General features: G+C 40.1%; 2 protein-coding genes across 2 annotated transcripts; both read right to left on the minus strand.

Moving 5' to 3' along the window:
• Positions 1-280: 280 nt before the first annotated feature.
• LOC119408695 (zinc finger protein RFP) lies at positions 281-1672 on the minus strand. Its single transcript, XM_037675536.1, has 3 exons — positions 1151-1672; positions 643-738; positions 281-289 (listed from the first exon to the last, which is right to left on the minus strand). The coding sequence occupies exons 1-3, from the start codon at positions 1670-1672 to the stop codon at positions 281-283; spliced, it is 627 nt and encodes a 208-aa protein (XP_037531464.1).
• Positions 1673-3926: 2254 nt separating this feature from the next.
• On the minus strand, positions 3927-5018 carry LOC119408448. The gene is made up of 4 exons (XM_037675274.1): positions 4983-5018; positions 4835-4887; positions 4581-4769; positions 3927-4513 (listed from the first exon to the last, which is right to left on the minus strand). Exons 1-4 carry the CDS (start codon positions 5006-5008, stop codon positions 4023-4025), a joined length of 759 nt encoding a protein of 252 aa, XP_037531202.1. The 5' UTR covers positions 5009-5018; the 3' UTR covers positions 3927-4022.
• Positions 5019-14561: the final 9543 nt, after the last annotated feature.

Below are 14561 nucleotides of genomic sequence, written 5' to 3' on the forward strand. Positions count from 1 at the left end.
GTGTGTGTGTGTGTGTGTGTGTGTGTGTATAAATACAGAAAGTGATGTGTTCAAAGTGTGTATGAGCGGCCTGCTGCACGCTCAGCACACGTCAAAACAACGAGCAGCAGCGTGTTGTATCAGCAGCCGTGGGAACCAGGACGGGTCATCACCTGGCTCTTGTCTGTCAGACACGTAAAGGAACGCAGGTGAGTGTTCGCAGCTTCAAGACCATCTGGGTGTAGGAGGTTCAATAAAACAAACGTTAACGATTATTCTGGTCTTTTCAGCTCAGATTCTCTCAAGCAACCTGAACGCATTCACACACAGGGATAAACCTCACCATCGTGGACGATGGGCAGTTAGAGAAACATCTCGTAAACCACCTGATAAATTATAATGAAACTCTCAGAAAGTAATCCATGGATGCACGCCACTGGAGTCAACATGATCCAAGATGGCCGCCGCAGCTTATGGAACTCGTCAAACACGGCTCTCCCTCAGCCAGTTTTATAGATACTGAGGTAAAACTTGGTGTGGTAGTAGCTGAGAGTCATCCCCCAACATGGACTTCAAAACTCAAATGGATGAGAGCTTTGATTTAAAGTTCAGCATGAATGGCAGTGGGCGATATGCATTCCTCCTGGTTGGTGGTTTAATTACCTTAACGAGGAGGATTTTGTCGTTGGTCCGTTTCTGGACGAGCGTGGCCTCCTCTGTCTGCAGCTGAACATGCTCCAACGCCACGGACAGCTTGTCCTGTTGGTCAGCAGCAGAAATCAGAACAAATCACATGAAGAATGTTAAGAAAAACTATTTTTACCCCTTGTTTTATGAACTTGACTGCTCCAACAACAGCAACCTTAAATGGACATCTTTCACTGAGCCCAGGAGCAGGTATTTAGTAAAACATGTCAGAACACAGAGAGACACGTCTTCGAGTCTCTTCTGAGGTCGGAGGTGTTTGGAGTTCACACAGACCTGGTGAATTCCTGCTGCCTGGAGCAAACAAGCCCTAACCGCTGTGAAAACCCAAGTTTGTCCTGCTTCATCAACAACTGGTCTTAGGTTGTGTGAAAACAAAGTTTGAGGCCTTTCCCCAGTAAACAAACAAACAAACAACCAAAAAACTATTTTACTTTTAAAGAGATTATTGTTGAGCCTGCAGTACCCTGTAGTTCTCAAAGGCCTCAGTGATGGGGATGACATTGTGGGTCTTGTGGTCCCGGGACATCCCGCACACCAGGCAGATGGGGAGCTGGTCGTCCTCACAGAACAGCTTCAGCTTCTCCTCGTGCTCCTCACACATGTCCAGCAGGTGCTGCCAGTGTCCAATGGACGAGGCCTCGCTGCCCATGGTGGACCCGCGTTCTGGTTCCTCCAGGGTCCAGTTGGGAGAGCCCTCGTAGTCCCATCCGGACGTCCCCGCGGCCGCCGCGTCCATGGCGCGCGCTCTGCGCACGCTGTCCACCACGTTACACAGCAGCGAGTTGGGTCTGAGCCTGCGGGCGCACGACTTCCTGCACTTGGGACAGCTGGAGATCTCGTCCGCCTTGGCCTCCCAACACTGGATGATGCACACCTGACAGAAGTGGTGTCCGCACTCCAGGATCACCGGGTCCCGGAACAGCTCGAGGCACACGGGACAGGTGAGCTCCGACTGCAGCTCCTCGAGCGCGCTGGACTCCGCCATGGAATCCTCGGCGCTCATCACAGTCCTGAAGGAGAAACGAGTGGTGAGAGGAGGAGAAGAAGCCCGAACCTCTTCCGTCTCTTGAGAGGAGGGAGTGGTTTGTCTGACGGAAGACACGCGGAGACAAGCTGCGTAAAAAGAGTGGCTCCATCAGGAGGCGCGCGACCCCAGCCCGCGGCAAGAGGAGACCGTTTCTTGGAAAGAGTGAAGGAAAAGAAAAAAGAAAGTACCTGATTCAAGCCGCCACTGCAGAATAACCTAAAAAATACAAATTAAAAATGTGCAGGGCCAGAGTGGGACTCATTTTCAGCTCTGCAGTGGTGGCCATTGGCGTCAGAAGCATTTATAATGTGGGGGGACACATTGGTGGGGGATCTGGGGGTCCTCCAGAAATTTTGAATAAAATAGATGCCATTTCTTGCATTCTGGTGTATTTTAACAGTAACATCTAATTTTATAAGTAAACACTTGATTAGAGTTAATGGCACAACAAGGAGCAGCCTGACCAACAGCTCTCCACTAATAGTCCTTTCATATATTTTACATGAACTAGTTTTTTTTTTTCCATTTCAATCATGTTTAAGTGTTTTATGCCATACAAAATATTGTTTGACATAATTTTAAGCATTTATTGCAAAGAAAACCTTTTTGAAATGCCACTTATTTGAAATACACGTGTTCCGTTTATTGCATTTATGATTCAAAACAAAAGAAAATTAAAAGGTGACAGCTCATTGTACCATTGGCTTTAAGCAATAATAATGGCCAGATGTTCGATCCCTGAGCTGTTGGCTTTTGGTAACAGTGTCCCCTGAGCAATCAACCTGAACATCCCATTTGACAATTCAAAGTAAAAGCCAATAAATCATCAAAACTGACATGTGATACAGAAAAAGCCACAAATGGTTCAAGCACATAACCTTGGCTCCAAATGGAAACCTCTCCGCAAAAGTCTTATATTTTCAGAACCCCTGTGGAAACTGCACAGGTTGATTGTTCACCGATGTAATAGTGGCAGTGTCTCTCAAGTCTCTAAATACCTGATAGCAAAAAAGGTGTATCCATTAAGATTAGATTACATTTGGACTTGGCATGTTCATTTATAGGTCAGATGTTCATTGAGATGGACACAAACTCAAGGCTTCAAGTCTGCACATTGAGCAACATCTTGTCAACCGATGAGAAACTCCAGCAGGTGTTTGCAGTGCATGGTGAGCCCAACACATTGGTGACGGATCACTGCCCAACATTCAGTGAATGTTTTGGTGAGTTTATGAAGCTGAATGAGTTCACATAAGAAATGCATCTTTACATCCTGCATCTAAAGGGTTGGCAGAGTGGGCTGTTCAGTGAAGGATGGTCTGAAGTGCATGACAAGACTCCCTCAGCACACAGCTGTCACATTTACTGTTCCTGTGCTTCCTGGCACCTCGATCATGCACTTCAGAGATGCTGATGGGACGTCGGCCCATTTCAATATTAGACTTGCTGTGGACAGACGAGACCAGAGTGGTAAAACAAAGTGTGGTATGATTGGCTTCGTCGAGCAGGACTGTTGAAACCACAAGACAGCATTTGTACAGAATTTCAACCGTTAATGACAGTTTTGAGTCTCTTAAGGACCCATTTTTGTTTGAGGCCAAGTTGAATGAGGGGCATGTCATCCACAGATCAGGATAACATGCACCGTTTTGAAACACTGAAGTTCAGATGACTTCACAAAACTTTACTGGATGAGCCAGCCATTTTTAACTCCTGCTACACCACGAGTTCGGAGTATGGTCTTACACCCACTGACTAGTTGGCATTTTAAAATTTATGGTTCATGCAGTTTTCTGAATTCTTGATTTAAAATTAGAAAGGAAGTAAAAGGAACGTAAAATTCATCCAGCTACAGGAAGAGTCTACAAACTGGTTTGCAGCATTTGTCCCAGTCCTTACTGCCACCTGTGGATGGAAACCATTTGCATGAGGAGTTCCAGAGTCTTTATTCCTCCCACAGGGACAAGTGAAAGTTGGAGTTTTGCCATCAAGCAGAGAGAACTTTGAAACACTATACAAGCTAAAGTTAATGTGCCTTGATTTAAACCGCCAGTATGCTTTTGAACTTTAATAAACACGTTTGTACACAGCTAGCCAAAGATCTGCAACGCATTCAACGACACATTTTACAGTAAACCAAATATTCTGCACCAGTCACATTTTAGTGGCACAGATTTGTTTAGAAGCCAATTTCAAGGAGATCAAGATAAAGTGTTGGTAACAATTTTATTGTGCATTAGCTTTTAATTTTCATATGTCAGTTAAGGAAATATTTAAAATGCTCAACTCGCTAAGCATTGCCTCAAATTCAGGAGCTTTGAGGTACCCTTGGGAAGATGATCTTCTGCTCTCCAGGTCTGCTGGGAAAATCTGAAGGAACAGGCCCATGTTCTCTCAAGTAGTGAACATCTTGATAGTAGTCCTTGCCCTTCTCATGGTTTTTGCTGAAGGTGGTGTAGGTGCCAGGAGGGTACAGACCATACAGGAGCCTGAAGTCAAATGCTGGATAAAGATACGGGTATGGACCAGGGTAACCCCCCAAGCCACCAACAATTGGCAGAAATGGACTTGCATAACCAGGCATCATATGATTGTTTGCATAACCAAGTTCCTCAGTTTCCTGCTGGTAGTTCCCAAGTTCAGCTTCCTTCACAACATTGGAAGTCTCCCCAGACTGGAGGACAGGACCATATGGTACAGGAGGATGGGGAGCTGGGACAAAGTCACTGGAGCCGACAGCTTCAGTGTTGGCCAATCCCTCTTCAGAGAAGATTTTAGGCTCCACAGACCACTTGGTTTCTGGAAGAGAGAGGAATCATTAAAAATAAGAACATTGTTGTAAATGCAGAGTGTTTTAGGACATTACCAGGTAGACTAGACTGGGCAGCTTCAGTCTGTGATGAACTGAGATATTCAGCTGGGTATCCTGCTCCAGGCATAGAGCTCACACCTAAAGTTTGTCCAGAATACATCGGTGCATAATGGCTGCCAGCTCCTTGATGATGACGGCCTCCAGTATATGAACCACTGCCACTATGCTCCTGGAATTCTGAGCCTGAACACAAGCAGCATTTAGCAAAAGTAGATAGAACTGAACTAAACTTTCACAAATAGACTTACCTTTAACTGGAGAGCCATGTGTACCCAGAATCAGCAGAGCACAAAGGGAAACCCTGAAGTCAAACAAAATATGATTTGTGTTGGACTCATAACAGTAAAAAAAACATGTTAAAAATCAGATTTTAAGAAAACATAGATCGTTACATACCCCAGAAAGACCTGCAAAGTCAGCATACTGAATGCCTGTAGTGAAAAATCCAATGATGAAGGTTTATAAATGGTCCCAGAAACCAGTCCTGACCAATCAGAGCTTTTTAAGCAAACAAGGCACAGCTGGTGAAGACTGAGTCTACAGATAATGAAATCAGCTATTTCTGCATTCAGCTTTACCCTCCATGCCAAACTCAGTTACTGTATTTAGACATTTTGTTATCTTCATTTATGTGTTATTCTTATTACTCATAAATATTTGTGGTATATCTCTGAAATGCTTTAAATCATATTTAATATGTAAATTAATATTTCCATAATTAAGGCTTCTATAGCTGTGAGTAATCTCAGAAATAGACATCAATAATTTTACCAAATTTCTAGGTAAAATTATTCATCTATGTTTGTTCAGCACAAAGTACATTCAGAACTACAGCAAAAAATATTTGATTTTCCAATTGTTTATGATTTTTATATTAAAAGAATAACCCTTATCCTGCACAGAAATGTTTTTATTCAGACCTTTTTCTATATTTTTTTAACACCAGTGAATTAATAAATTTGTCTCTGAGCTACAGTCTGAGAGATTTTCCAGTCAATGAAACATGAGATTAATTTTGTCACAGAAATCACATCTACAAATGTTTAGGTCCACTTTTACTGTGTTTTAGTCTGGTTGATTCCCATTAGGTTTAAACTTTTTGTTTTAACTGGTTGTGAAGGGTCTTTTGAATTTGTATCTGCTAGATAAAACACATTTTATGTATGACAACTAGACACTTCTGTATTTACAGTTCAGGAATTCTTACAATTTGACAGTTTTGACACTACAACTGGTTTAGGTTTAATTTTTACTTTGCATGTCTCATGAAGACTGTTGTCAGGGAGTGAGAGACACAGATTTGTGATTACCATGGTGACCTTAATGACTACTGGCTGCATGATATTTGCTGCTGGCTAGGTGGGTGGAGGGTGGCTCAGTTGGTAGAGTGGTTGCCTCTCAGTAAGAAGGTTGCAAGGTCAAATCCCAGTCAGGGACCCCTCTGAGTGGAGTTTGCATGTTCTCTCCATGTATGCGTGGGTTTTCTCCGGGTACTCCGGTTTCCTCCCACATACCAAAAACATGCATGTTAGACTGATTGCTAACTGTAAATAGTCTCTAGGTGTGAGTGAGAGAGTGAATGGTTGTTTGTCTCTTTTGTCTCCATGTGTCCCTATGATGGACTGGAGACCTATCCAGGGTGTCCCCAGCCTGCTGGATATGGGCACAAGTGACCCCCACAACCTGAAAAGGAAGAAGCAGGTTAAAGATGATGGATGAATAGGATGGTGGAGTTTGCTATCCACTTAATAGGATCAGCCATTGTGTCACTTGAATGCCGCAGTCAGATCCAGCAGCTAAACTGGCTCATGACCACTTAACCAGGAGACAAATGTAAACAGAACAGTTGTTTTGCTCAGGGAGGCTTAAGAGCGTGATCCCCCTGTAGTTGGAACACACTCTACAATTCTCCCTTTTTGAATAGGGGGACCACCTCGGTCTGCAAATCCAGGGGAACTGCCCCCGATGTCCACACAATATTGCAGAGTTGTGTCAGTCAGCACAACTTCACAACATCCAGAGCCTTAAGGAACTCTGGGTGAATCTCATCCACCCCCCGGGGCCCTCAAACATGAGTAAAATAATTTAAAATCAACTATATAAAATCTGGATTTTAATAATGAATTTTGAGACAAGTCAAAGCAAGATTTGTACAGCCCTGTTAACAGTTTACAACAAAAATAGGCATAAACATTTTAGGATTGTCTGTCACAAAATGTCTTTTTTTTTTTTTTTAAGGGGGAGGCGGACATTAAAAGTTGTTGACAATGTTCTATTTTAGCTGCAGTCGACAACTACTGTATTTGCTAAACTTGTCCTCAATGGAGAAAAAGAAAAACCCTGGAAGAGGTGTTAAAATGTTCAACAACCGATCGATGTGCAGCAAATGATTTCCTTTCAGCTGCTCTCTTCTGCAGGGCTCACCACAGAGAGCAACCTCACATGACAGTTTTGGTAATTGTTTCACACCGGATGTTTTTTCTGATGCAACGCAGGCTCAAACCCGCAACCCCTGCATACAAACATACCCCAAATAGTCATTACTTGTTGTCACTATTAAAGAGAACAGGCCTCTGTTTGCAGATGATGTGATGCTATGTGTGATAGACAGGGGCGGAGCCAGAGGAGTGGCGCTTCCTACATCTGGTACCTGATTGGCTACACCATTTGATTGACAAGTCGTGGTTCTGAAAGTTGAACGATTAGAGTAAATGAGAAATAAGGAGTAAACATCTGTCCAGCTGCTGTCTTGTCTGGCGTGGAGAGGAACTCTCAGTAAGCGGAAGAAAACGAAAACTATTCTGAACCACTAAATTTATATAAAAAAGCAGCAATTGTGTTCACTGTTGTTATGAAACTTTAACAATCTGATCAATTTTCTGTTTCTATCAAAAGAAAATTTGATTAAACCTACATTTTCTACCTGCTCCTTAACATCTGACACAGTTATTTGTTTGCATATTGTTTTTTAAAGACACATTTATTTTACATTTTGTATAAATTTGTTGAATAAAATCCAGAGTGCCATACATAGACCTGGATGTTTGAGTTAGCTGAAAGTATTTCCAATTAGTGAGTCATAGTTATGTGAAGAAGATCCATGTCTTGATGATGACTACACTGATAACAATAAAGAAAGAGACACTGAGATAGTGAGATAAACAAAGAAATGCTGTCGCACTCACTGCCTTGTTTCTGTTTCATGGAGTTTGTCCTCAGCTTACACAAGAGTCATAGTTATCAAAGGGATATGTTTTGCAGAGGCTAAAAAGTGCACAGAAATTGCCTGACCCCTAGTCAATTGAAAGTTTTTAGAATAGCCACACTGTATTAAAAAAAAAGAAGTATCCAGTTTTATCCAGAACTAAAGTTTCTGAATCAGCAGCACACATTGGAGAACAAATACTTACATTTTATTGCATCAATAAGCAACAAAACCGTTCGTGATGCGTTTAAAGAGACTTGCGAGTTTCTTCCTTTTGATGTTTTCCAGTGGCAGCCCAGAGATGAAACCTTTCAGTGCCTGTGGATCTGAATGTGACTGACAGCCAGGTGGTGCTGCAGAACTACAAGAACTCTACACCGAAAGTCACCTCCATAATAAAATGCATCAGAGGACAAGAGAAGACAGTTTACTCTGAAAAATGCTCCCCATCATCAGGCCCGTTCCATCTCTGTGCCTTGGAATGCTCGAGCAAAGTGGAGCAAGGTGTTGAGAAGATTCAGTTTATTCTGCACCGGGTCCTTGTATGTGATCCCTGCTGTCGTGCCTTATTAGGCAGAGACATGCTGGAATAATAAAAGAGTGTGTGTCAAAGACAAAGAGAGGTCAAAGTCGACAACTTCAGATCTTTTTGCAAGGTGTTCCAGGTTACAGGAGCGAAGTAAAAGAAGGCTCTTTAGCCTAATTCAGTCCGCACTGAGGGTACACTGCAGGTAATTATGTCTTTGAGATTGCACGCTGTAGCTGCACTGACGAAGTGATATTTAGGAGGAGATATATGAAGGCAGCAGACCAAAGAGTGATTTAAAAATGAAAATGCACCAGTGAGAGACTGTGTGAAGTTAATGATGACCAACTGATCAATGAATATAGGGTGCATTGACTAGTACGGTAATTACAACCAGTTACGAATCTTAGCATTCATGTAAATTTTGTCATCATAGTCAATGGAGGAGAGGAAAGTAGCAGTTACACAGCAAAATATGTAGTGTTGTTTTTTTCAGTGTTAATAAATTTGAGTTGATTGGTGTTGATTTGGGAGTTGTTTTAACACTTGTAGTGATCAAAAAGCTCTGCGAGCGTTGTCAGTCAAGCGAGTTCAATGTTAACACCTTTGACTGAGTTAGAGTCACTCCATGTGGAGTTGATAAATGTTTAAGTTGTGCCTGATCTTATTATTGTGCTCATTCCTATGGGGCTGGGAAGCTCATTTGTTGAATGAATAAAATGGCAATAACACAATTTTAGTGTTAAAAATACACTTTAGTATGTCATAAAATAACACAATGTATGTTAAACAATCAACACTTACAAAAGGGAGTGTGGTGGAGCAGCAGCTAGAGAAGGTGAGCCATCAGAGAGCCTCCAGTCAACTCTGTTTCAACTCCCAGACCGACAGGTGGAAAAGGTAAAACACCCACACCTGCCTCCACCCTCACCTGCCCCACCCCGGGCCCATGAGCAAGGCCCCCATCACCCTCAGGGCAGCCCTCTGCCCCACACGCCCACATGTGCAATGGGAAAAATGCAGAGAATTAATTTCCCCATTGGAGATTAAAAGAGTACAATAAAGAAAAATAAATAATACAATTTTAGTTTTTAAAAGCACTTAATTGCATCATAAAATAACAATGTATGTTAAAAAAATTAACACTTACAGTCAAAGGGAATAACACTATTTTGAGTTAAAAGTGCATTTAAGTGGTGTCATAAAACAACACCAAGGGTGTCAAATATTTAACACTATTAAAGAGTTAAAATATTAACACTTTTCAAAGTGTACTTTAAACTCAGAATCTGTGAGAATTATATAAACTCATAAAAAAAGTCAAATTTAACACTGTGACTTGAATTAACACTCCTGTTTTTGCTGTGAAGCCATTCCTGAGCGTTCAGAAGAATATCTAGAAGATGTGTCCTGGAGACTTTAGTCCCTTTATTTTTTCCTTTAAGGTCATTGCACGTTATTTACATTCAGATTTTTAAAAAAAAATTTAAATCCAGGGAAAACTATTTTAGCCAAATCAGAATAAGAGCTGCTACAAAGCACCTTGTCACCCTGTATATCACAATGATGCCAAACTCTGAGTTTTTTTAGTCCTATACTCAGTTCAAGATGAATTTAACATGTAGATAAGAATTTTTTAACTATTAATCAGTTTGATCAAGACTTCTTTGTAAATTCATATTATGAAATCCAAACCACGTAGCCAAAAGGGAATCTGATGCATGAGAAAGACTTACTCAATATCTTTGGTGCACCTTTTTTTAAATCTAAATAAAGCATGTTTTCTTTAAAGTCCCCAAAAAATCCATCCATCCATCCATTATCTTTACCCGTTTATTCCATTTTGGGTCACGGGGGTTGCTGGTGCCCATGTCCAGCAATCACTGTGTGAGGGGCGGGGTACACCCTGGACGGGTCGCAAGTCCATCACAGGGACACATAGAGACAAACGAGACAAACAACCATTCACTCTCTCACTCACACCTAGGGACAATTTAGAGTTACCAATCAGCCTAACATGCATGTTTTTGGTCTGTGGGAGGAAACCGGAGTACCCGGAGAAAACCCACGCATGCACGGAGAGAACATGCAAACTCCTCCCCAAAAAATAATATAAATAAAATAAAACAAAACCATATCTGCCTGCTAACAAAACCAGACTCTGAAAAGCCGTTTTATTTTGAGTAAATGCACACAAAAATGATAAAGTAAGCATGTTTATAAATTCTGCACTGAGTCCATGTATATATATATATATATATATATATATATATATATATCACTGGTGTCGTGCCTTATTAGTCAGAGACATGCTGGAATAATAAAAGAGTGTCTGTTCCTGAGTATGGTGGTCCTGTGGTCTGCTCTCTTTTTCTGCAGTGACAAGAAACAATTGGAGCAGCAGAGGAGCGACTGTCCCTGTTAATATCAAAACAAGGGCGTCAGTATGGATCTATGATAGTATATATTATTATTTTCTGGCACAGAGGCTGATCATGCCCATCAGTCTGTTTGAAGGCAACAAACAGAAAAAAAAAAAAGGTTTTAAGTTTTCAAAACACTGAGCATATTTCATTTACTAGTTAGTGTTTGGTCAACTGGCATTTGAGAAATGTCAAATAAACTTCTTTATTTTGTAAAACTGGTATTTACTCTTTTAAAATGCCACCTTGTAACATACTACTGTAACTTCCTAACATAACATTTTGGATTTATTTTCTAGTTTTAAATGAGAAGGACAAAAATCAAGTTAACAAATGAACAAAATATGAAGTTATAAGTTTTTTGTTCTAGAAAACCAAAAGAGCAACATTAAGTAATAAAAAACGGCCTCCATGACAGTCACAACTACTTTGTAGTATGTCAGGACAGCTGTGCTGTGGACACACTACTTAATTAATTATTCTTAAGGCTAGTTCAAGCACAAAGAATATTAATTGTTTAATTAACAACGGATTATTTCTTTTTCGAGTTAAATTTCTGCCATGTGACCAAGATAACTTGAGAGTGGAGTGTATAATTAGTGACATGAGATGTAATTTATCTTTGACCCATCAGAATAAATACGGTCATTTATTTAACAGAATCAAAATTTTACATCAAACATGTACACATTGATTTGCTAATCTGTTTCTGATTAATAAACTTAGCAAGTTCAAAAAACAAGACAACAGAGGATTACTGATGGAGAATAATTCATCTCTGAAGGCATTTAGCTTGATTTACTGGTGAATAGAAGTTTAAAGAGAAGGAGTAAAGAAGTTTAAAGAGGAGGATTTAGATGGATGAAGGAAGATGTGTTGACCAGGAATGGCACCCTTCCTCCTACCCCAGCTCAGCCCTCGGTACACTTGATGCGTGACGACTCTACGTTTGCAGAAGATAAATCAGCTCCGGTACAGAGGTCCATTTCACGCCATCTTTCAGCATCTCCGGTCAGAGTGGCTGGGAATCGTCAGAAGTCGTGACGAAGTACATTACTCCGTTCAACAGAATAAGCTTCCTTAGAAGGAATCTTCATTAGATTTTGTAGGGCGTTACACCCGGGTGAGTTCACAGCGAGGCATGCTGTGACTCCGCTGGAATGGACGGACCCTTGGCACATGGTCCAATTCCATCAGCTATTAGAGTAGAGACTGTCAGACCTCAGCCTCCATTAAGAACTCCAAACAGACTTTCAGTAAGAACTGAAAGTTCCTGCACGACTCGCCGTAAGACCGAGTCTTCCAGTAAGATTGAGTCTCATCAGACTGAAAGTTCCAGGAAGACTTGAATAGTTCCAAAAAGTGTTGACTTTTAAAGGGTATCCACTTTCTGTTACGTGGTACTTCCTGATTGGTTAACACAACCAGCAGGGGTGGAGTTTTAGTGATGTCAGAGGGTTATTAGGAGTCACAGACAGCAGAAATGTTTTTAAGAATGGTTAGTACAGACAGGAAAATATTTTGAAGAAATGACAGACTTTGCAGGTGCCAGTTTCTTATTTACTGTCTGAGAGTTTTAAAAACAAGACACTTCGTTCTCATAACTTGTTCTCTGACTTTTGACCGCCATCAAATCCACTCCTCATTCAGACAGAAGATTAAAATGCACACTTACTTTGTAAATAGACATTATTATAATTATAATAATAATTATTATTATACGAATTACAGTATTTATAAAAAAGGAAAGTCTTAAGCCCAGTCTTAAAACTGGACAATGTGTCAGCTTCACGGACAGAAACTGGAAGTTGGTTTCACAAGAAAGGAGCCTGATAACTGAAATACCTTCCTCCCATTCTGCTCTTGGAAACTCTAGGAACCGCGAGTAAGCCTGCAGTCTGAAAGCGAAGTGCTCTGTTGGGAAAATATGGAAAAATAAGATCTGTAAAATAAGATGGAGCTGGGTTGTTGAGAGCTTTGTAGATTAGAAGTAAGATTTACAAGATATATAAGGTAAAGAGTCCATGCACGGAACCCTGAGGAACTCCATGACTATCTTTGGAGTATGAAGAAAATTCATTATTTACATTTACAAATTGGAATCTATCGATATATATATATATATATATATATATATATATATAGATAGATAGATATAGATATATCTATAGATATGACTTAAACCAATTTAGAGTCGTTCCTTTAATACCAATATCATATTCAGAGTCAGAGAGTCAGAGTTTTTTTATTGTCATTCGCACCTCATGTGGTACATGTGGTGGAGCAAAATTATGTACATAGGGTCCCAGTTACATCCAACAATAAAATGTAAAAGAAAAACAGTAATAACATCTAAGATATGAACTAAGAAAAACATCAACTAAATATACACTAAGCACTCATAACATAAAAACATTACGTCGAACATCAGCACAAACATGAACAGTCTGTGTGAGCAGATGAGTCTCAAGTCTTCAAGTCTCTATAGTAGAATATTGTGATCAACTGCATCAAATGCAGCACTGAGGTCTAACAGGACCAGTGTAGACACATGTCCATTGTCAAAAGCCATGAGAATATCATTGGATACTTTCACCAGTGCAGATTCAGTGCTGTGATGAGCTCTAAACCTTGACTGAAACTCTTCAAACAGATTATTTCTTTGCAGATGTTCACACAACTGACCTGCAACTATTTTCTCTAAAATTTTTGAGATGAAAGTTAGAGTAGATATAGATCTATAATTGGCTAGGATTCCTGAGTCAAGGTTATGTTTCTTAAGTAAAAGTTTAATTACAGCAATCTTAAAGCTCTGTGGTACGTAACCATTCATTAGAGACAGATTAAGCAGATCCAAGACGTGGTTATTGATTAAGTGAAATATCTCTTTAAATAGGTTGGGATGGGATCTAGCAAAAATGTTGATGCTTTGGATGAAGCTATTATTTTTGGACAATTCAGAGCGCTCAACAATGAAAACAGTCCAAACACAAATCAGGTTCTAGTGACATCTTTTGAGTTGTCTCATCTGACACAGAACCAGAGGCAATAGTAGGAAAGTTGGTTTGAATATTTTCCCCCTAATTGAAATAATCTTATTTATAAAGAATCTCATGAGCTCATCACTGCTTACAGTAGTAGAGATACATGAATCAGCTGAGATATGATTTTTCATTAGACTAGCTACTGAACAGGGGACGGGGGTTAGTTTTATTCTTATCAATCAAAGATGAATAATATAAAGTTCTAACTTTACAGAGCACTTTTTTATACGTTAGCAGGCTATCTCTCCAGGATAAGTAAGATTCTTCAATGTTAGTGGAGCGTCATTTTATTTCCAGCTTTCTAGATGCCTGTTTCAAAGTCAGAATTGAACCAAGGAGCTAATCTCCTCTGATTGATTACTTTCTTTTTCAGCAGAGCAACTTAATCGAGTGAAGTTTGCAAAGAATTTTTAAATTTATCAACCAGATGATCCAAGTCACTGTAGATGAGTTCAGTGTCAATAAAACTTTAACCAAAATGTATTTATCTTACCAGAACTGTTTTTGTTTTGCTTTACAGATGCTTGACATAACATTCATGCTGAAAAGTTATAATCCATGACATACGGTTAAATAATTAATTTATGCAGAATATTATCAGTCTGTTTTGCTAAGTGCAGCACACATTTGAGTGGTAAAGAATCATCTTTGCAAACAGATTAAGAATATCTAGAGGATGCGGCCTGGCAGACTTTAGTCCCTTTTGTTTCTTTAAGGTGTTTGCACATTCAGATTTTTATTTTTTTTTAATCCAAGGAAAACAATTTTAACCAAAGC

The sequence above is a fragment of the Nematolebias whitei genome, chromosome 4, assembly GCF_014905685.2.
Source record: "Nematolebias whitei isolate Nwh7 chromosome 4, NemWhi1, whole genome shotgun sequence".
NCBI lineage: Eukaryota > Metazoa > Chordata > Actinopteri > Cyprinodontiformes > Rivulidae > Nematolebias > Nematolebias whitei.

Coding starts and splice junctions, on each gene's coding strand:
- LOC119408448 (XM_037675274.1), bottom strand. CDS start 5,008: ATGCTGACTTTGCAGGTCTTTCTGGG. Junction 4,888..4,982: donor ACTTTGCAGGTCTTTCTGGG/GTATGTAACGAT, acceptor GTTTGACTTCAG/GGTTTCCCTTTGTGCTCTGC. Junction 4,514..4,580: donor TGCCCAGTCTAGTCTACCTG/GTAATGTCCTAA, acceptor TCTCTCTTCCAG/AAACCAAGTGGTCTGTGGAG.
- LOC119408695 (XM_037675536.1), bottom strand. CDS start 1,672: ATGGCGGAGTCCAGCGCGCTCGAGGAGCTGCAGTCGGAGCTCACCTGT. Junction 739..1,150: donor AGGCCTTTGAGAACTACAGG/GTACTGCAGGCT, acceptor GCTGACCAACAG/GACAAGCTGTCCGTGGCGTT.